Below are 25,872 nucleotides of genomic sequence, written 5' to 3'. Positions count from 1 at the left end.
GCCCTCTAGTGATGACACCAAGCAGAGTAAATTAAAGGGAAAGTTCATTACATTATGTGATATGTAAAATAAGAAGTGACATATATGAATTCTTCACAAGAGCAATGTTGAGCAATATTTTTTATTCAGAATACAATATAATACAGACAAGGCTCCTTTTTGGTGCATATTTTTATATATATATATAAGCTTGTTACATTGTAACTAAAGTAAAAAAATATGCATAGAAATATATATATATATATACAGTAGGTGGACAACTAGAATGGGTAATACCGCCACGTGTACTGCCGCCACAGGTCTGCAGCTTTAACTGCAAGTCAGTATTAAAATCATTCGCGAAACTACCACCAGGTTACGCAAAGGGACAGATTGCAAACTGACTGTAATTGTAAAATGTTGGTTTGTAAACGGAGATGAAACAACGAAGTAAAACAACAATAACATAATATAAAATTGTGACATCCTTAAAAACCATTAGACAATTTACAGTGAGTTCATTTCAAAATGTGGGGTAGTCTTAGGCTACAGTCTACGCATCAAAAATTAAAAGAAAGACCTTTACACAAATGCTCTTATGCATGCTATTGTTATTTAACAATCATTTCACGTATATATATGTATATATATATATATATATATATACATACATACATATATAAAACCTTACCTTATATTTCGCTGTAAATTATAATAATCTTTTTATTTTATTTAATTTTTATAGCAAAGCCTATATTATTATATACTGCAACTATATTAATGTAATGAGTAGTCCACTGAAGGCGAGTGTAGATGAACTCAAGTGCAGTTTATTTACAGAAGTGCAATCCAAATATCCAAACATAATCCAAACAATAAACAAAGACTTGACGAGGTATGAACAGACTTGACATGAACAGACTTGACGTGAACAGACTTGACTCACCAACAGCAGGTACATATGTTAATACACAACAAGGCACAAATGGCAAAAACATGACTACTTATAACAAACAATACAGGTCACATGACAAGAACAAACCAATGGGAAACAAGGCACATTACTAAAACAACCAATGAGTAAACAGAACTGATAAATCACATGACAAGACATTAAACCAATCAGAACATGACATACACAAGGCAGAGATACATGAGGGCAAGGGAAGCATGACACAAAGAGCATAAATCAAACTACAAAATAAAAGAAACATGAAAACAAGAACATGAAACAAAACCCCAAAACAGACATTACATACCCCCCCCCCCAAAAAAACCCCAAAAAGTCCAGGAGGGTGGTGGAGTGGAGGCAGAACAGGGGGAGGGATGGAGGGCCAGGCCCGTGAAAAGGAACAGGACCTGGAGGGTGGAGCAATGGCGGGCCTGGAGCTAGAAGCAGTGGTGGATCAGGATCATGAGGCAATAACAGACAATGGAGCAGAGGAGGACTTGGGCCATGAAGCAGTGACAGACAATGGAGCAAAAGGGGACCTGGGCCATGGAGCAGTGACAGACTATGGAGTAGAGGGGGACCTGGGCCGTGGAGCAGATCCAGAGAAGTATGGAGCCATGGTGGAGAAGGCCTAGCGGGGAGCCATGGTGGAGAAGGCCGAGCGTGGAGCCAAGGGAGGAGCAGGCTGAGCATGACGGCGGAGTGGCACTGGCAGAGCAGGAAGCCAAGGTGGAGCAGAGACATGGACAGACCACTTGTCTGTGGCAGAACAGGCAGAGAGTTTTTGAATGGCCTCCATGGCCGTGAAAGGACAGCCAGTGAGTTCATGAACGGCCTCCGTGGCCATGACAGGACAGGCAGAGAGTTCGTGGATGGCCTCCGTGGCCGTGACAGGACAGGCAGAGAGTTCGTGGACGGTCTCCATGGCCATGACAGGATAGGCAGAGAGTTCGTGGATGGCCTCCTTGGCTGCGACAGGACAGGCAGAGAGTTCAAGGGAGGTTCTACAGCAGAAGCCGTCTCCTCTGGAGATTCTGCAGTGGACGCTGCTGCCTCTGGGGCCACTGGAGTGAGTTCACGGTCAGGAGCGGCCTCAGGAGCAGACTTGTGGACAGGAGAGATCACTGGAGCACAGTGTGCAGCCCACACGCTCAAAATGGCGACTGCCATTACAGAAAGTACTGAGTCCACATGAACAACTGAGACGTGACAAGGCTCCAGACGAGACTCAGGCTTGGTGGCCATCTTGGCCGGGGACTCAGGCGTGGTGGCCATCTTGGCCGGGGACCCGGGCGTGGCGGCCATCTTGGCCGGGGACTCAGGCGTGGCTTGGCCGGGGACTCTGGCGTGGCGGCCATCTTGGCCGGGGACTCTGGCGTGGCGGCCATCTTGCCCGGGGACTCTGGCGTGGCGGCCCTCTTGGCCGGGGATGCTGGTGGATCAGCTGCGATGTGATGAGACTCTAGCACAGCGGCCATTTTCCGAAGAGACTCTTGTGTAGCGGCCATCTTGCGATGAAGTTCTTGAATGGCGTGGACAGGAGAGATCACTGGAGCGCAGTGTGCAGCATACACGCTCAAAATGGCGACTGCCATTACAGGAAGTACTGAGGCCATGGGAACAGTCTCAGTGACTGCCAAGACTTGACGAGACTCTAGCACAGCAGCCTTTTTCTAAAGAGACTCTTGTGTAGCGGGCCATCTTGCGATGAAGTTCTTGAATGGCTGCCATATTACGAAGAATGTCTTGTGAGACCGGCATGATGTCAGCAGGCTCTGGCTTGGCAGACGTGACGTGAAAAGGCGCTGGCTTGGCAGACATGACGTGAACAAACCCTGGCATGTGGTAAGCAGGACCTGGAGTAGCAGGCATGATGTTAGCAGGCCTTCGCCTAGCAGACATGACGTGAGAAGGCTGTGGCTTGGCAGGCATGACGTTAGCAGACCTCGGAATAGCAGGCGTGACATGAAAAAGTCCAGACATGATGGTTGGGATGTGAAGTGGCTCTGGTGTGCTGGGCACTGTAGGATTGTGGGGCTCCTTATCCACAAAACCCACAGTGTACGATGAGCCGCACAACAGCAGAGCATGATCAATGCATTGTTCTACAGACCAGTTTATTTTCCCTCCAGGTAGCTGGGAACAAATGGGTTCATTTAATCCTTGACGAAAAATGTCTTTTAACGCCACATCATTAAAATCCACCAAATGGCACAGTCCACAAAAGTCGGCAACATAGTCCTCTATGGCCCTGTCGCCTTGACGAAGGGAGAGGAGGCTAATTGCTGGGTTCATTTTTGGCGGTCGTGTATTCTGTAATGAGTAGTCCACTGAAGCCGAGCGTAGATGAACCCAAGTGCAGTTTATTAACAGAAGTGCAATCCAAATATCCAAACATAATCCAAACAATAAACAAAGACTTGACTTGACGAGGTATGAACAGACTTGACGTGAACAGACTTGACGTAAACAGATTTGACTTGAACAGACTTGACTTGAACAGACTTGACTAACCAACAGCAGGTACATACGTTAATACACGACAAGGTACAAATGGCAAAAACATGACTACTTATAACAAACAATACAGGTCACATGACAAGAACAAACCATTGGGAAACAAGGCAGATGACTAAGACAACCAATGAGTAAACAGAACTGATAAATCACATAAAAAGACAAAAAAAACAATCAGAACATGACACATACACAAGGCAGAGATACATGAGGGCAAGGGAAGCATGACAGACAGCATAAATCAAACTACAAAATAAAAGACATGAAACCAAGAACATGAAACAAAACCCCAAAACAGACATTACAATTATCCATTAGAATTATATATTTTTAATTCTTGTTCTGTTTTGATAGTTAAATTTAAAGTATTTGTTGTAAAGTGAAGGGAACTAAAAATATCCTATAGTGTTTATAATGTTGGTAGCCTACATTATAACATTATTAGGTCTGCTGTTATTTTTCTGAATGTAATAAAATGTGACTTATACATTACTTTTTTTTCTTGCTCAAAAACTTAATTTATTTTTAGCTTGTTTTTAAAAAACATGCAGCAAACGAAAATAGGCGAATAATCGGTTAAAATTTGTTACTGTGGATAACAATTTTTTTTTTTTTTTTTTTTGAGGCAGGTGCCACTGTCAGGGGAGTCAAAAGATAATTACATCATCATTACCAATTAACTTCAGAAATGGAAAATAAGGGCTAATTGTAATTCTTTCTCTTTTATTCTTTAAGAAAATAGTGTTTATTTTTGTAGAAAATAAGTGTTTATTCTTTAAGAAAATAAGGGACGGAATAAGGGACGATCCAAATATTTGTAATGTACAATAATGTAGGCCTATATCTGTCTGCAGTTAAAAAGTTATCAGAAATAATATTTGTTTTGCTTCACCGATTTATGTACAATTAAAATAATAATAATAATAATAATGTCATACAAAAAATGCTATCAGCCTGAGTAAATTTTATCATTATAGAATTGTGACTTTACAAGGGTAGTAATTTAGGAGGTGAAAATACTGTGAAATTACAAATGCCATTGAATTTTAAAGCATGACAACTGAAGGTCTATGAAACGTTAGACGATAAAGCATTTTTTTTAAACAATGGCACTTACAGTTTTTAACTTAAATACTGTATTATTTCAAACATATAGCCTGTGAATAAATAAAAGTCATACTTTTCAATGAAAGAACACATAGAGAGTGTAGGTTGCTTCTGGTGTGAGGATTTGTACAATATAGTGTGGTCCAAGTTTATTAGCCTACACTAGGTTTTTTTGTTTGTTTGTTTTTAACTCTCTATTTAACAGCATTAATTTACAATCAATCATCCTCCAAAAAAAAATAATTAATTACCAACTTAAAAAATTTTATTATCATGGTCTTCCTAAAGACGCCTACATTCACAAATAACAATGATTTTCGCAAAAAGAATGATTAATTATCAATTGAAAATTTTTTATTATTGTGGTCTGGTGAAAATAATAATATGGGCTACAAGAAAATAATGAATAAAAAGAGTAGGACTGCCGTGAGAGCAGGCAGCATATTTCAACCCAGTAACATGACAACACACCGTTCCTCGCAGCCAAAAAAAAAAAAAAAAAAAAAAAAAGACCGAATTCAGTCTAGCTGAAAGGGTTTGGGCTTTTTTGGGGTAGTTCTGTATAGCTTGTTGGGGTTGAAATAAAGGTGTGAATCTTTTGGCTGACACCTCAGTTGGTGCTTGAAAAGTTGAGAAATTAGGCTCGACTGAGATGCAGCTAGCCTCGGGAGAGTAGGCGGCTGCAGTGAGGGGAGGAGTGAAATAAGCTCAGTCAAGACGGACTCTCGAAGTAGAATAGATACCTACGAGGCCAAAGGTGGATATTGCGTTATTCACTCATGCGCTGTGTTGCTGATATTATTTTTTAGTTCTGTTGCTTTTATACAAAAACAAACATGTTGAACAAGACACTCAAAATACTTGCTATTTAATCCCAATCGAAAGATGTATTTATCATCCATTTTTACTTTAATATAAATTTTTAGTATTTTTCAGAAATATGAAACAATCACAAATCTCACACAGAGGACGCACTCTCAGAGTCTTTGAGAATATTCATGCATAATTTAAACAAATAATCATGTGATATCAGATAAAAAAAATAAAACATTTTAGAAGAGAACCCAACATCACAGCTGTTTGAAACAATGAGCATTAAGCTGTGACATCAGATCCAAAAGAAATCTTCTATTATTATTAATGATTGGTCTTCATAAATTTCTATAGAAGGTAAAGCAATAGTTTGATTTTCACATTCTTCAGGTGCTATTTTACTTCCTTTAGTTGTTCCGAGTGCTAAAAGTTCTGGAGCTCTAGAAGGAATTCCTGATTTCCAATAATTTTTCTTATCTATATACCAAATAATAGCACATTTTCCTTTAAAATCTTGTGTTCCTTTTGGTTTATGGAAACACTCATATTCTTGTTTATAATCTATGCTATACCATTTTGGAATCTCTACTTTCCGTTTTTTAATTTTTATATTTTGGCTGACATCTGAATACTGACACCAAGATCCCCAGATCGGTATAAAAAATAATCTGTGAATTTAGGATTTCCCAAAAATTCTAGACATTCAGCAATGCAATATGGTCTGGTAAAATATGTTAAATGACAAAAGTTTCTCCCAAATTTGGCACATTTTTGGTAGTCATATGGATTTGGTATGGCTATCACTTTGTTTAAAGGAGATTTGGAGCATGCAAGCAATTTTCTGTTTCTCTAGCAGTAAATGCTGCCCATCTATACCATTCATTATTTTGGGCTGTTTCCCATAATGCATCATTTAGACTAATGTCTTCATCATCTTGAATATCATAATCTGTGTTTCTATGATATTTGATTATCATTGGTTCTGTTGAATTGATATCATTATCACTGTTGATCAAAGGTTGAAAAGTTAATTCAAGGGAAGTCAGGTTGCTTTCTATTGGTTGAGTTTTGATTTGCATTATTAGGTGCATTAGGCATAGGATGGTCTTCCGATATGTTATCAGATATAACATATCTGATATCTGATATCATTCTCTTTCCTCTCCTTTTCATCTGACAGAAGGAAGGGAGCTCTTTGTGGATCTTTTTGTGCTCTTGTCAGTTTGCACTTCATCACGTGTCTCTGGTTTCTCCTTGTTACTTTCTCCTGCATTGTCTGCTTGTCTGTTTTCTTTTCTTTCTGTCTTTTCTGTGGGAACTCTAGTACAGTGGTTTAGATGATACCAGGTTGTGTTTCCCTCCACTTGGACTGCTGTTGGAGTAGCTCTCACCACTTTGCAGGGACCCTTTCTCCTGGGCTCATTCCATTTTCTCCGGAATATCCTCAGATATACTTGGTCACCCAGAACAACTAGACATGCAGTCTCTGTTTCCTCTCTGGGCTCTTTTCTTTTTTCCTGTAAATAGATAGCTTTATGTATGGCAGTTAATTTCTTCATATACGAGCAAAGTTCCATTTGTAATTGCTCTAGAGGCGGTCCTTTGTAAGGACCTCTACAATATGGCACAGCATTTCACGCAGTGTTAAGTACATGTTTCTGTTAGTTTGCATGCGATAGCTCATTAGTGCAAGAGATAATGCATTCATCCAATTAAGCTTAGTACTTTCACATATTTTGTTTATTTTGGCCTTAATAGCTGATAGTTCTATTAACTCTTTCAACGCACCCTTGTGCCCATGGATGGTAAATGCACCCTCATCTCTGTTTTATTCTTAATTGTTACAGTGCTTGTTTCACAGTTTTTTGTATGAATGCCGACCCATTATCTGAACTTATTTCTGATGGTATTCCAAATCTAGGAATTACCTCTCTTGTTAGAAATTAGGAAAATCATCATTTGTCCTACTGTCTGAGGCAATGATGTTTGCCTTCTAATTGAGCTGTAGCTATAGCTTGTGTGCCAAATGCAATCAATCTTCCCAAGTATTCAACTTGAGGCTGGCAATACTGTATTTTGTTTTTGGACACTTTGTGTCCTCCTTCTGCTAATTTTGTAAATACCTTAATTGAGTCTCTGTGACATTGTACTAGTGAGGAAGAACAGATAATAAATTGTAATAGTGTACCGCTTATTATGAGATCTTCTAAATCAGCCTTAAGTATTCTGTTAAATAAATGTGGCGAATGTTTATATCCCTGGGGAATTCTAGTGTATGTATACTGTTTACCTGCATATGTAAAGGCAAACAAACTACCTACTCTCTTCTGCAAGCGGCACACAGAAGTAGGCTGAACAAAGATCAATTACGGTAAAGTATTTGGTATTAGGAGGGACATTCGTCAATAGCGTGTGCAGGTTTGGTACTTCAGCTGGCAAATCTGATATTATTTCATTTATTGTACATAAGTCATGAACAAGTCGCCATCTGTCTTTGTCTGCTTTAATTATGGGCATAATTGGAGTGTCACAGTAACTAGTTGTTTCTATTAATACTCTGGCCTTCACTAAACCTTCAATAGTGTTTTTATTTTTTATTTTTTTATCCCTGCTTCAGCATCCAGACGTAAAGGGTATTGTGCTTTTCTAGGCAGACGTGCATCTGGCTTAAGTTGAACTCTTACTGGATTTGCTGATTTTATTAATACTACATCTGTGTCATGTTGAGACCATAGTTAAGTTGATACCTGACTCTCCATTTCCTTAAATAACTCAGTCTCAGTTTTGTTTAGTACTTCGGATGTTGTAGTCATCTCTGTCACTTTCTTCTGAACGATAACTACTTCCTGAGGAATTCCCAGCAAACTGGTTGCACACAAAATTTTGATGTAATTTTCTCAGCTGAAGGAAAAATCAATGTATGTTCTGTTGGTTCCCACTCGCTTTGTTCTGCCTTTTTCATCATTGGTCCTAAATCCTTTGCTTTCCAATTTTTTTCCTACATACACTGCAATATGTGGGACAGAATTAGTTACACTGAACCATTTTTTAACAAATTCACCATCTGGTATATTTAAAGCTGCTCCCTGTTTACCTATTATGATGTACTGGGAGACTATTTCAATTTGCTGTCCTTTTGTTTCTTCCTGCCATTTTTGTTCTATTTTTTCATCTCTCTCTGGATCAAATATCATTGTGCAATGAAATTCTGATTCTGGTAGCTGTGCTTCAGGAATCTGTGCTTCAATAAACTTTCCCCACTTATTGACTGTCTGTCTCACATCTTGTTCTATCTGTCCTATCAAATAGACATTTGCTTTTGGCTCTGCAACTACCATTTGTGTTTCTGTTCCTATTGTGTCGATATATATTCCTTCTGGAGAACACCAAATTTGTAGCCCCAATTTACACAATGCATCTCTTCCTAACAAACTGATAGGAGTCTGATTTGATACCAGAATGTGCATTGTTATACTTTGATTTTTTGTTTGTAGACCCAATGGAACTGTCATTGGAATTAATTGCATTTTTCCAGAGAATCCTATTGTCTTTGCAAATTTACCAGACAAGGGGAGATGTGAGGCATATTTTAAATTTAAACAGGTATAGACAGCACCTGTGTCTAACATCATGGGTGTGGTTTTTCCTTCTATTTTAATTTACATAATAGGCTCTTGATCAGCTTTAGTTGTTTAAATTGGAAGCTGACTCTCCCCTGTAGGATTCTCTGGGCAAACTTATTAGCCTGGATTGGGACCTCCCCAAGGGTTTACTGGGCCCTGTAATGTACCTCAGTTAGGCTGTTGCCAGCTCTTCCCCCTTCCACCCTGAGGTTACTGTTGCCATGGATAGGTGGGACAGTCATTTTTATTATATCCGGGCTGTCCACATGCCTAGCACACACCTGGAGGACCAGTATAAGGCTTGCCTCTTCCTCTCTGGCCTCTCTGTATTGTTTATTTTCTCCATCCCACTGGTCCTGGCTGTTGAGTATAAACATTAATTATGGGTACAGGGATCGGGTGTTCACTTTGAGGGACTGCTGTAGGTGGGCTTGACTGAATAGTTGGTTGCAGAGCACTTACTGGAGACATCATTGTCATTTGTTCTGCTTCTTCTTTCTTTATCGAAGCTTGAATCTTTTTTCTTATTTTTCTTTGTCAGTTCTTCAAGCTCTAATTAGGTTAGTTTTCGCTGTAGCTTTTTCTCTTGGCTCTTGAGCTTTTGTTGATTTTTTCTGTATTGTTCCACTGCATGAGACATACAGTAGGTGGACATCCAAAACGTCGTTTCTACCGCCGCTCGTACCGCCGCCGCGGCGTCTGCAAAGTGCATTTGCAGCTTTTGACCGCTGAGTGGCGCTTTGATCACAGGTTTTCAAACACATCAAAGCACATTTTCCCGCAAATAAACGTCAGCTTTGCCTCAAAGCAAATTTCGTTTTCGCAAATAAAAACGTCAGCTTTGCCTCACCGAAGTGTTATATTTAATTGCAGTCGGGGAAAATGAAAAGAAAAAAATATTTAATATTCACAGATGAAAGTGTTATCCTTATGAAGATATGTGCGTTTCTTTAGAACGAATTCAAGCAGGATAAATGTCAAGCCTATGAGCCTGTGATTATATTTTCTCTACACCATATTTTAGATTAGACACATTTAAATTGTGTGCAGTATTATTTATATAATATGAATTATGTGTTATATTATTAAAAAGAAAATGTGGTTTACTTTGCATCGGAGCATTAAAAGTGATAGCCTATTGTGAGCTAGGCTTGAGTGTTTTATAAATTATTTTCTTTATTTTAGTAAAACGTAAGGCACTGTATAATTTCGCTCCCATTATTTAGGCCTAATTAAAACAAGAAACGAATAAATTAAACTCCACGATTTAAATAAATCATTGCAACTCTAAAGAATGGATGGATTAATAAACTCCTCACTTATCAACAAAGTGCACACGATGTAAAAAAAAAAAAAAAGAGCTTCATTAATTGACAACTTCCGTGATTTTAAATGGAGTCTTCTTTGCTTGCTTCATATAATTTAAGTAAAGTAAAAATAAAAATAAATAAAATAAATAAATAAATAAATTGCAGCCGCATTTAAATGCAGGTTTTTTGTATAGGCTAATATTTCCGTAAAATATCAGTGCAAGATTTGCTCTGCATGATGCTGAGTGCACGCAGCATTTATTCTTATTTGTCTACATATTTTATCTTCATTACAAATTTTGTTTGGTTTTATTTTGGATAATTGCATGTAAAAAATGATTTACTTTGTAATGCATATGCAAAATGTGAATTATTATTTATATTCAAGTGTTTTGTGCAAAAATTATTAATGCATGACAGGGAGGCGCCCTCTCGATCACGTAATTTTTTTCCTAATAATGAAATAACTGAAAATTGTGGCGTCTCACATACATGAGAAATATATCTACAAAAAGCTTGAGATGTCTTTTAAACGAATCAATTCGAAACGAAAGCATTATGTAATCTGTGAAGGTTGTATTTCTGTTTAAAGGCGCGTCCATGTGGAGAGAGTCAGCACTGTGAATTTCATCTTGCAGCCGACAAGAAAACATTTGTTTATTAATAAATAATGAAAATGTCTACTTTTTCATAATTATTAAGCTACTTCTGCCTGTGCTTTTGTGACGAACTTAATGCATGTTCTTGAGCGTGGAATATATTAAGTATGGATTATAGATGTAAATTTAATATAAACCTGCGATTAGTTGAAATAATGACAAATGAACGACTAGTAACTAGAAAAATCTTACGTGGGAAGCAGACCTATTAAATCCCATCTAGACATCTCTGTTAAAGTTTTTAAAGAATTTTATACGCGTTTGCATAAATTCTTCCTTCAGAACGGTCTGTAATGGAGAGATGCCTTAACACTGATTTTTTCCTCTGAAACACAAAAACGAAAATTGAAATAAAATAAATATTTTATGTTTTGAGAATGATTGGGCTCAAGCCTCCCCCGCGCGTTTGAGACACGCTGTCGAGCGGAGTATGAGCGGAGCGGAGTGATTCTGACTGAAGAGGAGCGGATTTTTTAAAAGTCAGGAGCGTCGTGGTATTCACTCGCTCCAGAACCGCTCCATCACGAATACAATTCATGCCAACAGCCCGTAATATAACTGCATATTTAGCAAGAATTCACATTATAAACATATTTAGCTATATCTTTGATACACATAATCTCTCCGATCAGAAGACTATAATGACGGCAATAGTCGAGCGGGATGTTACAGGCTAGTTCTCAAGGAGTTTGTCTTTATTTTACTGATTATTTTCGGGTTAAAGCATGATTTTAACAGATACAGCACATTCACAAGTAATCGCTGTCGCAATAATGCATTCAAACAAATGTAATCTTACAGTAGGCTACTTCATCTGTATCTGATTTTGAATGAGCAGAAATCTGTAACAAATGCATTGATCTGTAGATAAAATAACTGACGAAAATGTAAAATGTTATTTTCATCACAAACAAAATTTGCACAGCAGAAAGCAGCAATTATCCCTTTTAATGCTGACAATTTTATTAGTTTGGCATTTGGTAGGACAAAAAGTTTGCACACAATAGCCTAATCCCCATTCAAACACTACTATAATATTAATTAATTATTTACATTTTATTTTTATAAGCTATTATGAACATAACATTTCAACTTTAGCCACGGAGTGAAGGCGGAGCAGTGTTTCTGGTATCAATGAACGCGGAGCTTAGTGATTATTAAATGCTAGGAGCGCGGAGGGAAATTGTTGCTGCTCCACTCCGCTCACATAGGCCTAATGTACTGCCGAGTGAGAGAGATGTTTCGCCCTATATGAACAAGACCGTCCGGTGTAGACACGGTTAGACAGTGTCTGCTATATTTACAAATAATTGATATAAGAAATAAAAATAAATACATAACCTAAACCAGCGGCATAACGACATGAAAATATAGACTAGAAAACTGATTTAGGCCTACACTTGGTCTGTCCTCCGTCCATGACACTGACTCACTGCGGAGCTGGCAGTTTTAATCTGAACAGCTCTTAACGCCGAGTGGATGGCATGATGGACTAGTATTAAAAAATAATATATTTTTATATTAAAACTTGTTTTGAACAATTTCTTTGTCATTTGAATATTGATTTTAAGTAGGGAGGCAAAAAAAAATCGATTTAAATTGTAAATCGGATTTTTTTGTGAAAAAAATCAGAGATTTTTTGTGAAAAAAATCAGAGATTTTTTGTGAAAAAAATCGGAGATTTTTTAATAATATGGGCTGCGGGAAAATAATGAAAAAAAAATCGGAGATTTTTTTAGGCCATAGGCCTATCCCCCAGCCCTAATGCAACAGTTTTTTTTTTTTAAGTTAAGGCAACTTCCTCTGAAATTAAGTTATAATAACTAATAAACTTTATTGCGCTATACAGTAGTCAACATTTGAAGTGATCAAACCTTTCTTTAAAGTTGTCCTAAAACCTGTTCCTGCAAGTTTGAAACCCTCATAAGACTGTCCATATGAAAGAGCAAGAAATTCACACCTTTATCTCGACCCCCACAAGCTATATAGAACTACCCCCAGCCCCCTCCAGCTGAACTGAACTCGGTCTGTTTTTTGGCTGTGAGGAACGGTGTGTTGTCATGTTACTGGGTTGAAAACATGCCTGCACTCACAGCAGCCCTCTCTTTTTATTCATATTTTCCCGCAGCCCATATTATTATTTTCACTAGACCAAAATAATAACAAATTATCATTGATAATTAATCATTATTTTTTGCCAAAATCATTGTTATTTGTGAAACGTAGGCGTTTTGCGGAAGGCTTTAAGACCAGGCGAAATCCTCCGTAAGCTGCTCCCGCTTCACAGCGCGCGGGACTCGCGCGCAAACTGACCCCAACATTTAGCAAGACAGGAAAAACATTAAGTCTGCCTGAAGGAAGACGTATTTCATTGAAAGTTAATGCTGTTTAAATAGAGAGTAAAAAAAATATATATACACTAGTGTAGGCTATCCTTAAACTTGGAGCTCATTATATTGAAGTACAAATCCAAAACACAGAAGCAACCTACACTCTCAGTGTTCTTTCACTGAAAAGTATGCATTTTATTTATTTATTTATTCACAGGCTATATGGTTGAAATAGTAATATTTTAGTTGAAAACTTTAAGTGCCATTGTTTAAAAAAAAATCCTCAAATGTTTCATAGACCTTCAGTTGTCATGCTTTAAAATCCCATGCCATTTGTAATTTCACTGTATTTTAACCTCCTAAATTACTACCCCAACTCTATAATGGTAAAATTTATTCAGACCGATGGCATTTTTATGACATTATTTATTTTTATTTTTAGAATAGGCTAATTGTAACATAAATGGATGAATCAAAACAAATATAACCTTTTTAACTGCAGGCAGATATAGGCCTATATTATTGTACATTACAAATATTTGGATCCCTTATTTTTATTAAAGAATAAATACTTATTTCTTCAAGAATAAACATTATAAATAAATAATAAAAGAAAGAACCTATATTAGCCCTTATTTGTAGGTTGTAGGAGATATGCGAGCGATTCATAGATTAAAAAAAAAGAAAAAAGTGGGTGCTTGGTTTCAGAAAACGAATACAGCTCATAAAAAATACTATGATGAAAAGGTCATGCTAACTTATTAATTCATAGAAATAATTTAATTAATTTTTTTTTTTTTTTCGAGATTCAACTTGAATTTCAATACTATTAAACTGACTTTAAAATCTCAAGGAGTTATAAGTTGAAACGGTTTTTAAAATGTCACAGTGCATGCTAGCCTAAATGAACTTGTGTCTTGTATAGTATCCGAAGACCTTGATTGCATGTTAGCATAAAACTAACAATATATTTTGATTTTTTTTTTAAATGAACAATTCCTGTATAAAATGTGACAGCAACCTCTATATCAAACATTTTGAAATCGTCCACAGCTGAGCAACGCAGGAGGCAGATCTGAAGTTATATTTGTTTTGTTCACGAAGTGAATATGATGCACAAAGTCATTTTTAGATGCAATGGAAAAATAAAGCTGGATAAAAACATACACGAAAACCCACTAAAAAATAAATTACATTTGTGAGAGTTGCATTTTATTACATTCAGAAATAATAACGGCAGGCCTAATAATGCTATAGGCTAATGTACCAACAGGACATTTTTAGTTTGATTCACTTTACAACAAATCCTTTAAATTTAAAAAAATGATCAGAACAGAACAAGAATTACAAATTTATAATTCTAATGGATAAATATAATTGCAGCAGGCTATATAATAATATAGGCTTATAAACAACAACAAAAAAATAATAATATTAAAAATAATATAAAACGATACATTATGTTGGGCTTATCTCTCTCATTCGGGGACAAATCCAAACATGTTGCCCATTTGAAGCTAAACTCTTATTCATAGGTAAAATAGGCTTTGGATTTCACACGTGTTTCAGTATCAACAAAAAAAAAAAAAAAAAAAATCATAATTAGCAAAATTATGCCAAAGTGGCCCGCTGCTCGTGTGGCATGGTTCGGTGAACGACTGCTGTTTCCAATGAATATGTGCGCGTGAGGCACCAGCGCGATCAAAGTCACAATTCACAATTATTGGTCACACAGTAAAGGCATAATTCAAAAATGCAAAGTGTTAGCAGTTTAAAAAATCAAGAATAATAACAGAGTTAATAAGCATTATTTGTAAATGCTGGACCGTTCTCATTTCGCTCTGCAAATGGAACCTGAAGATTATTATTATTATTATTATTAAACCAAGAATGAACCGAAATGAAAACATTTTAATCCGTGTATATATATATATATATATATATATATATATATATATTATATATATATATATATATATAAAATGACTGTTTAAAAACAATAGCATGCATAAGAGCCTTTGTGTAGAGGTTTTTTTTATTTTTTTGATGAGTAGACTGTAGCCTAAGGACCTATCCTATTTTTTAATGGCTTTTAAGGATGTTATAATGTATATTATAATGTTATTGTTGTTTAACGTCTTCCTTTCATTTTACAATTACATTCAGTTCGCAACCCGTCCCTTTGCGCCACCTGGCGGTAGTTTCGCGAATGATTTTAACACGCGACTGATTTGCAGAACGTTAACGCCGCGGCCCTGCGGCGGCGGTACGCGCGGCGGCATTACCCATTTTGGTTGTCTACCATCTGTATGGTCACAAAAGTCTTTGTGTGTTTTAGAGTTTAAACCAACCACCTCCTCCAGCCTGCTCTTTACGGCTGGCCGCATAGCATCAATCACAGCATGTCTAAACAATGTTGCCATTAATATGTCTTCTTCTAGATTCCCTTCAGTCTCTTGCTTCCACCTTTTCAGCTGTCTCTGGACAAATGTGTTTGGATTTTCTGTGTCCCCCGCTCTGGTCTCTTTAATGATTTAGGGTCCACTCTGATCGGGTACTCCGCACGCAGTGCCTGCCACACTGCTGGACGGAATGCATCAAAACAATTCCATCCATACTATGAGAGTTCACTGCTCTTTCCAGAGTAGTTGTTTGAAAAATTTAATCCATCTTTGCCCCTCCTACAATTTTAGCCAGCAAAGCTTTAATGTCCTCCACTGACAAAAGTTTGCCCATAGTTTCTTCCTCAAACACCCTGATCCACTTTCCAGCCCCCTCGTGAATATCTGGGAGGTGAGTGACTAGCCCCTCGAGATCCTGTGTGGCCCAGGGGACATACTGTCCCTGCGCACCCTTGATTAAAATTGGAAGTTGCGCAGCCAGTGGTCTGACTGTCCCCTTTTCTCTGCCCTGTTCCCATTTTTCCACTATCAAATAACTCTTCTCCTTCATGCATATCCTCATTACTGTCGAAAAACGTACTTTTCCATCTCTCCAATTTATTTACCTCTTGTATCTTTCTTCCTGATTCTTTAATTTTCTCTTCTTTTTCTTCTTCCATAGCCTCTATTTGTGCTTCAGTTTCTCTATCTTTTCTCTTCATTTTTTCGTACACTTCCTCAAATCTTGTTCGATCTTCCTGATTTGTTTAAATTTTTTCTAACGTTATGCGTGCCTGTCTATAACAATCCATCTGTAAATATCCTTCACTTTCTTTTCTCTGTTGCCTCTTTGTTTTTACAGCTGGTTCCTTTTTTTCTTCCAACTCTACTTGCCCTTCCATTTCCAATACTCCTTCAGTATTTTCCTGACCTTTTTTATTCTTTTTAATGTGTCCTCCCCTTTATTTTTAAACATGGCTTCTTTCTCGTTTTCCCTTTTTGCTTCTATTTTTTCTCTTTTCTTACTGATGCTTTTAGTTTTATGTTTTTTTTTTTTTTTTTTAAATCAGAGTTTCTATTTCCTCGCACAATGCTACATCAAATGTCCCTTCCTTTGGCCATTTTCTCATCATATTTTTTTGTTATTTTCTGCCATTTGTTTGAGATCTTGTTTATTAGCTCTTTACACAGAGGATATTTTAATCCTAATATTTCCACTGGAGTGGCTGCCATACTTTTTCCTATAATATTACAATCCATTTCTTTAAATTGTTTTTTTTAAATATATATAGTAAATTACTTACTATTTTTTTTTTTACTTAATTTAACTATTTTAACCAATTTCTCCTAATTTTAGTCTTTATTCTGTGACATGCATCTTTGAATTTAGTTTTTATTCTGTCTGATGCATGTATAACTTTCTAAAAATAATTCTTATTTATTTATCTTTACTTCTCTTATTAATTTTAGAATTATTTTTGAATATTCTTATTTAACTTAATGGCCATTGATCTCACTTCTACTGCACTGATCTCAGAAAATGTTCTCTTTCTCTTTCACACAGACATCCAAAATACAAAAGCCTATAAAAGATCTTGATTCAGTTTTTATTGATTCTATTTTCCTAAACACATTCACTCCTTCTAGTCCCTTTATTCACACAGGGCTCATTCTTTCATTCTTTGTCCCTTTATTCATATAGGGCTCATCCATTCTTTCATCCCTCTCGGGTGTAGTAAGAGCTACACCAAGTCACATTCAAGTGATGGAAGGGGTGCGCAGCTCTTACCCACCCAATACGGAATTTATTTTCTCAAACATTCACCATCACTCACACAGACATGCACACGGACACAGTCTCAGACTCATACAACAAAACACTCAAAGCAGTGTCCGAAGGACTTTGCGTGCTTTCTATACTATATCTGCTTCACGTTTATTGCTGTCCCTTTTAGGCCCAGTCTTCAATAAACATAGACTATCGCATCGCACGCGTGTTTCTTCCTATACCATCCAGTTCCAATTTAGGCCACCTATCAAGGCCTTTCCTAACAGTAAACCAAATATGTGCATGCAGTTATTTCTTCTGGAATAAAAAACCCCTTCTTATATATATATATATAAAATATAAAAATATATATTCTAAATTTGGAAGAGCAGATTTTAAGTGTCCTTACCACTAAGGGCAGACTGGCAAACAACACACACTAATTATACAAGCAGAAATGCACACCTTATTCTACGGTGGCCACCATTGTGTTGCTCGTCAGTCAGCCCATAAGTGGTCATCCACTCTGCTGCTCCTTTCCAGTCCCTTTGTGGTCACCAATATGAAGTGTCATCTGCCATTGATCTAAAGAATTACACTCAGTCTTGGGGTTTTGTTTCCAGAGGATAGACTTTATTTCAAAGAGAATAAAGCCAAGAGATTCTCTGCAGAGAAAGATCTTTCGGAATGTTATTTGGCTTTTCTATCCATTTCAGGCATTCTATACATTTCATGCATTTTCTATACACATTTCATAGAGTTTTCTTTATGCATACAATTCAATTCCTCCCTAGAGAGAAGGGGCCCCCAAGACGTGTTATGGTAAAGAACAAGGCACACTTGTATTTTTCCAGATGTTTCTTATCTGAGGGTCTGTACATTTCAGCTATGCAGGCTTTTTTTTTTTTTTTTTACACACAGGCTTATATGATTAAAATGGAAGAATAACTGGATATATAAATGGCTAGATTAACCTTGATTATACTTAATTAATTCATATTTTGATTAATAAAAATCTTCGACATGAGCTGAAGTCAACAAACAACATCCGTATATATGTGTTGTTATTGTAAAACGATGTGTGCGTACCAAGTGCAGGCACTGTGCATACTGCATCCTCTGTACTCCAATTGCTACGGTATTCAAATGGTTGCTGTGGGTCCAGTGTGGATGGGAGGCAGTCCTTGAGGTGTGTAGGGACCAGTCTCTCAAAGCACTTTATAAAACAATAGTGTGAGTGCTACGGTTGGGTAGTCATTCGGGCACATTGGGGGAGTGTTTTTGGCACTGGCACAATGGATGTGGGACTTAAAGCATGTTGGCACAGTTGCTTGGGTGATGGGGACAGGTTGAAAATGTCTGTGAAGGACCCCTGCAAGCTACCCTGCACATGCTCTAAGCACACGTCCAGGAATGCCATCTCTGGGCCAGCAGCCTTGCGCGGTGGTGCGTTGATCCAGCTCAATGCAGTGTAGACATCTGTGGAGGTGAGTTTGGAGGGGTTGTGTGGTCTGCTAAGATTTTTAATCCTTGGTGACCGTCTCACTTGCTGTCACTGTTGAAGTGAGCATAAAAGTAATTTAGCTTTGTTAAGGAGGAAAATGTTTGTGACCGTTGCAGTGGAAGTTGCTTGGCTTGTAGTCACTGATGACTTGGATGCCCTGCCACATGCGTCGGGGTCAGAGTTGGAAAAAGTGTTCCTCTACCTTTAGCCCTGTAGCAGTACTTGGTCTTTTTTGATGCCCCTCCTCAGGTTAGCCCTGGATTTTATGCCGTAGGTCTGAGCGTCATTGATCCTGAAGGCAGTGTTGCGGCTTTCAGCAGGAGTCGCACCTCCTTGTTCATCCATGGCTTCTGATTAGGGTACATTGTGATCTGGTTTTCTGTTGTAACACTGTCAATGATGGTGTTGATGTAATCCAGTATAGAGGAGGTATAGATATCAATGTCCTTGTGCAGAGCCACAGCCAGCCTGAGGAGCAACATACTCCCAGTCCATGTATTGAAATCTGTCCTCAAGTAAAGAGTCTGCTCCAGTTGGCCAGATGGTCCTCACTGATGGCTTCACATGATTGATGAGTGGTGAATACTTAGGGGTGAGAAAAAAAAAAAGGTATCAGACTGTCCGGGGTCGCGATGTAACCTCCATCAATGTTTGTATAAATATGACCCAAAGTTGTGTCTCCTAAAGTGTGGCAGGAAACATGTTGATGTATGATTACACCGAATTTAGGGAGCACTGTCTTTAATTTGGAGTGATTTTAAATTACCCGCGACAATAAAAGCAGCCATCGGTGTGCAGCAAGGTCTGTTGTTTACTAATGGCCGCATGCAGTTGGTTCATAGCAATTCCTGCATTAGCATCCATGGAATATTCTAGACTGCCGTTTATAATGGGGGAAGTGAACTCCCGTGGCAGATAAAAAGGTCTACACTTAACCCATGAGAAACTCTAGATTAATCTGAGAGTGTCTCCCAACAATGATTAGTGTTCGTACATCAAGCTTTGTTAACATAAATTTCACAAACCGCCACCTCTGGTCTTGCCGGAGTCATCTGAACTGTCCTATCTGCCTGGAGCAATGGTAGCGTCCGGCTAACTCAATAGCATTATTGGGTACCTCCGCTGTGTAGCCATGTTTCTGTGAAAACCAACATTGCAATCCAAAGTAAGTCTCTTACTATGGGGTGATGCGAAGTCTTTAGCTTGTCCATTTCGTTCACCAGTGACCCCACATTAGACAAGGAAAATGCTACGTAAAGAGAAGCCGGAGCGGTCTTAGCTTTTGCGTAGCTCTTCAACCTCTGTGCTTCCCCCCCTCTTTGTTTACGATCTCAACGCATAGTCCCTGCGCATAACGGCAGATGCAGCCTTGCTTGGTAGCCTGGAGAGAGGCCTGTGGTGCGGCGCAGCTCGGCTACCTGATCAGGAAAAAGGCCTTCGCCTCTATCCAGGTCTCTTAGCAGATCAGTCTGATCTGCTTGAAGCACCACCATCGTGTATAATAAAGCCACAGCCTGACCATTATGCTGCTGCGTATGCCTTGCCATTTATTTATTGAAGGGGCTAAGATGGCAAGGAGGGAGATTAGGAGAGGATGTCTCCCCCGCAGAATGAAAGCTCTTTCTACAGGGGGCATCCACTCATAGCAGTTTTCGTGCATCGCCTCGATGTCGGCAAAAAAGACCCTTACCCCCCCCCCGATGGATGCGAGAAGGGGGAAAAGGCGCCTCTTCATTTCTTTTGCATTCAGGAAAAAAAGGCCTCTCGCCTCTATCCCAGGTCTCTTAGCAGATCAGTCTGATCTGCTTGGAAGCACCACCATCGTGTATAATAAAGCCAACAGCCTGACCTGCTGATGCGTATGCCTGCCATTATATTTATTGAAGGGGCTAAGATGGCAAGGAGGGAGATTAGGAGAGGATGTCTCCCCCGCAGAATGAAAGCTCTTTCTACAGGGGGCATCCACTCATAGCAGTTTTCGTGCATCGCCTCGATGTCGGCAAAACTCTTATGCCCAAACCGATGGATGCGAGAAGAAAACGGCCTCTTTCATTTCATTTCCTTTCGATCTCTGTATGGAGATCAGGCAGAAATGGAAGGCTCACCTGAGCTGGAGGGCTATGGTCGGAAAGATAATGCTCATAGAGGCGGCATCACGGCGTCACCTTGTTAGCGTACTTCCATGGCAAGTCCAACCTTGCCGTGGCGCGATCCATAACCTCCAACAGCTCTACATACGCACGGCAACAGAATTGAGAAGGCTCAGCCTCAGCTTCTTCACCATCCTCAAATATCTCCTGCTTTTCCTGGGTAAAAACCCAGCAGAGCACTAACCTCAGTATCAGAAAGTGTTTAAGATATAACATCATCCTCCCGAGGCTCTCTCTCGTCCGCCGCCATTATGAGCGTGAAAGGGAAAGTCCCTCTCTAAATCATTTAGACAGATCCACCTGAAATTCTCACAAGCTCATTCTCCTCCGTGCCTCAGCAGTGGCGGGTCCTGAACCACGGGAAGCAGATGGCTGCCTTTTTTTTTTCCTCTGAAAGAGAGACGAACGAGAGCGGAGATTTTTCCTTGAAAAAACGCTCGCAATGATTGATTGCCTCCTCAAAGACATCGCGTGCGTGCTCTTTACGCAAACAAATGACGCAAAGATCGTGTGTGTCATTAGGTGTCAAATAACGCCAACACGATTCCACACATTGTCCTAAACGCTTGCTAGTAGTCGCCATGATAGACAGAGAAAGAGCGCTCTTACCGGTTCTTTCAGATGCACGCTTCAAACTAAACAGTCAGTTTTGAAGACGAAGAAGAGAATGACGTGTTATCCCGGTGCCTGTTTATAGTCGCGCCAGTAGTGCCGTCAGAGGCTGTCGTAATGCATTAGAAGTGCCATAAGCTGAATCCCTCCTGTCGCAAAAAGTTAATGACTTCTCTTGTAAAACGTAATTTTTACACAAATTTGGTGTAAACGCTAAAAATAGTTTAAATCCAAAAGTATTGTTTACTGTAAAACATGGTGAAGATTTGCCGATAGGCTGTCAGTTCATTAAATTATAAGGTGTTCCCTCTAAAATGCTGTTTATTTCAGTATAGTGCAGCCTCTCCTCCCTTGACATCCATTCAAAAAAAAAAAAAAAACCGGGCCTCTGGTCTCCTTTCCCATGTACTGGCAAAGCGGAAGCGTTAGCATTAGCTGTTACACTTTTTTGGCTAAAGTTTGCAGGCTTGACTTTGGAGCAAATGCACTCGACTGCACGGGCGACTCGCTGTCATGAGAGATTTTTGCCATACATCAACGTGAAGCCGCACAGTTCAAATACAAAATAACACTGCTACAAATCTTTTATCTTTCATAGTACAGCACAACAGAGGAGAACATAGCAATAAACACAATTACATCGGACAAAACCCCCCAAAAACAAACCGGACAGGCAAATCTCGTGGTCTCGCAAACCCAGTTGCTACTCTTTTGAAATGCTCCTAAGTTGGCACTGTGTGAAGGATGAAACAAAACCTCATTGAAGCCGTAGTGCCCTGCAGACCTGTGCAGTGTAGGCCAGTTTCACACCGCAAGCGTAAGCGGCGTGTGAGCAGTGCATGTAAAAATAGTAAAAATATTTTACAACATTACTGCTTTTGCTGTACTGTGGATCATATAAATGCAGGCTTGGTGAGCAGAAGAGACTTCTTTATAAAAACATAAAAAATCTTACTGTTCAAAAACTGTTGAATGGTGGTTATATAGATTACAGAAGTGTTATATTGAAATGTTTTTGTATATATATATTTATATATATATATATATATATATATATATATATATTTAACAAGTATTGGAGTATGCCAGGAAAGAAAATGAATAATCAAAATATTTATAGATTTATCCATTTAAACTTTTTGGGTTAAAGTACGTTGTACTATAAACATATTATAAATGGCACATTCTACATGGAGGTATGCCTGAAACTACACAATCACAGCTGGTTCCTTTGTTTGTGTTTGTTTTTTACTATTTACATGCGAATACCCATATTAACAAACATTCAAGACATTAAAACGTTTGTTTATAAATGACCAGCTTCTAAAAACAAATTTATAGCTGTCTTTGAAAAAAACAAATAAATTGTAGCTTTGGAGCCACTGCTGTGATGCTATACAAATGCTTCCTGACGCAAAGCTCAAGCTTGCGGTGTGAAACAGGCATAATCCAACATTAAAATTTAACCAAAATTAGGCTATTCAGGATTACTTGATTATTATAGGCAGATGTATGTGATTAGGGTTAGAGCTAAACAGCAGGATACTGCCCACCCCTGTTCTATCGTTGAGCGTAATTTCACCAAGTACAACATGATCCTGGAACAACATTCCAATCAACCAATCAGAATAGAGATATAAACTTTTCAGGAAATATCTGTTTTAGGCTTACAATCAGAGTGAGGTGCTTCTACAATCTTGTTAATCAGCTATCATTTTCACACTGATTTTAGGAATAAATTATGGTTCGGGTTAGGTTTAGGTGTAGGGATTGGGTTAGGTCTATATTTTTCGACATTAAAGTTGATCCAAGATCATGAAAAGATGCTGATCCAGGAACATGTCTTACTTGGCAAAATCACGGCGACCCTGTTCTATCATATTAAAGTAAAAATTCTTATCAGACCAAGTCTGAAAAAAAGGAACTTTGACCTTCAATTCTTTCTGATGAATTTGATGGTAAAAGTGAGTTGACAATACTGCTGCATATTAAATTGAAAATTGGGCCATGACCTTAGGGTGCCTATGAAGTTTGACACTGATTAGTTAAGTACTTTTAAATCATTCTGACTAAAATGCTGCCTATTGATGGTTGGGATCATCCTTAAGCTGGGCTCAGACTACAGAAGTTTTTAAATCCTAAACAATTATGAAATCTGGTTGCAGCACACACATAAGGAGAATCTTCGCAGATTAGTTCCCTCAAATCTTAAACACGCACACTCTACAAGATCCAAAAATCGTAGCGCATCACGATCTAAGATTTTATAAAGATTTCATGCACGAGGGAGTGCCTTAAATTATCTGACGCAGCATATCATCATCATCAGACATTTTCAGCAATATTTACATAAGTTAGCTAGAGTGTAAGCAGCTTTTACACTCTTTGTCCTTGCAGTTTTTGGTACGTTTTTTTGATACGTTATTTTTTTGATACATTTCTCAATCTCCTCTATCCAATGGGACCCATACAGCAGCTTGTTTTGCAGTGGAGTATTGCTTATTGTGAAAGTACTGACGTAATCATAGCCATCCTCATCCCAATTTAAAATCTAAAATATCAAACATGTTTGATATTAATCGGGGCAGCCTCCATTTGTGAGAGCATATCAGGAGGTGTAAGATTTTATCTGCAAACGCCTCACATTACGAGATAATCCTTGCCAAAAATCGGCCTAAATCTCCTGTAGTGTGAGCCCAGCTTTAGTGCTGTGTGTGTGCTGTCATGCTTCCAGTCTTATAAATTGTTACACAATAAATGGCTTTTCTCTGCAGACATACAGAAAGAGGAAGCTGGAGGGTGACAGAATTGCTAAGGTTGGAGATCCTAAAAACAGTAACTCTAATGGCCTTTCACCCACTCTCAACGGATCAAACTCCAAACAGAAGCTGCAGTGATGCCACAATATGGAGCAAAATAGAATGCTCTTCTCAATTCACTTATACTAGCACAATAGTAACCATAATCATCTGATAATCAAAATGCTAGTTTAATAAATTAGAGTAGAACTTTTTTAACAATTTTGTATCTTTGTTTTGCATATGTTCCACTTAAGACAATGGAAATGCTGTACAACAATTTTGTGTGGAAAAACATTTTTCAAACTCTTATTCAAAATAAACACATCTGTTATGGAGTACAGTATCTACTTTATTACACATCTTTGGCAATTTATCTCTAATGACAAGAAAACATTCGGTAATATCCCCTAAATCACTATAATAATCTATTGTTCAACAAAGGATGCCTTAGGCTAAGTCTTAATCTGATACAACCATTCAGTGTGTAATTGAATGTACTGATATGTAGGATCTTATATCATAGCACTAATAATATACCTTTCCCAAGTCTTCATTACCATTCATGGATTGTTAGGTATAAATGTCAAGTCCCATTAAAAATGCTGTATAAAATACATTTATAACTTAAAGACCCCGTGAAAATGTTTGATGAATGCATTTGTTTTGTTGTTGAGGGTTAGAGCTTAAACTTCACAGGAAAGTGGATCTTAAGGGCCAGAATTGCCCACCCCTGATATATCTCCCATTGCAAACAGATGAAATAATCCATTTGTTTAAACAGACAGTAATCTTTATATTAAAGGGGTTAAATGATGTTGCTTAAAATAACATTATTTTGTGTAATGACATGTGTTTATGCGGTTTAATGATAAAAAAAAAAACATTATTTTACACATACTGTACATTATTGATTCTCGTCTATGCCCCGCCTTTCTGAAACGCGTTGTTTTTTACAAATCTCATCATTCTGAAAAGCGAGGTGTGCTCTTATTGGATAGCTATCCAGTGCATTGTGTGAAGGAAATGTTACGCCCCTTGACATACTGTGATGCATGTCCCGGTCAGAACACCGGTGCGACAAGACAAAAACAAAACCCATAAAAACCCCTACTCTACACCAACGTTTCTCAATTCCAGTCCTCGTGCCCACCCAGCTCTGCATATTTTGCATGTCTCTCTGTTAACACATCTAATTCAGATAATCAGCTCATTAGCAGTGAGCTCCATGCATGAATTGTGTTTTCCTATTGACATGGTCCCTACACGTTCATTGCTGTTGAAGTTTACCTCACTTTGGAACATTCATTCACGGATTCATGCTGCGCAACATCTTCACACAGGGACAAGTATGACATGATATACCTCT

The 25,872-nt window shown here is 38.2% G+C and overlaps 1 protein-coding gene across 1 annotated transcript in view; it reads left to right on the top strand.

Moving 5' to 3' along the window:
• The window catches only part of LOC109049010 (elongation of very long chain fatty acids protein 2-like), a 47,509-nt gene extending 22,394 nt beyond the window's left edge, over nt 1-25,115 (top strand). The window contains exon 6 of the mRNA XM_042714143.1: nt 24,480-25,115. Coding sequence (XP_042570077.1) covers nt 24,480-24,602 — 123 coding nt within the window. The 3' untranslated portion in view covers nt 24,603-25,115. The remainder of the gene's footprint in view (nt 1-24,479) is intronic.
• The last annotated feature ends 757 nt before the right edge of the window (nt 25,116-25,872 follow it).

The sequence above is a fragment of the Cyprinus carpio genome, chromosome A24 (assembly GCF_018340385.1).
Source record: "Cyprinus carpio isolate SPL01 chromosome A24, ASM1834038v1, whole genome shotgun sequence".
NCBI classification, from domain to species: Eukaryota; Metazoa; Chordata; class Actinopteri; order Cypriniformes; family Cyprinidae; genus Cyprinus; species Cyprinus carpio.
Note: the sequence above shows the minus strand (reverse complement) of the source record. Positions and strands in the feature narration are given on the sequence as shown.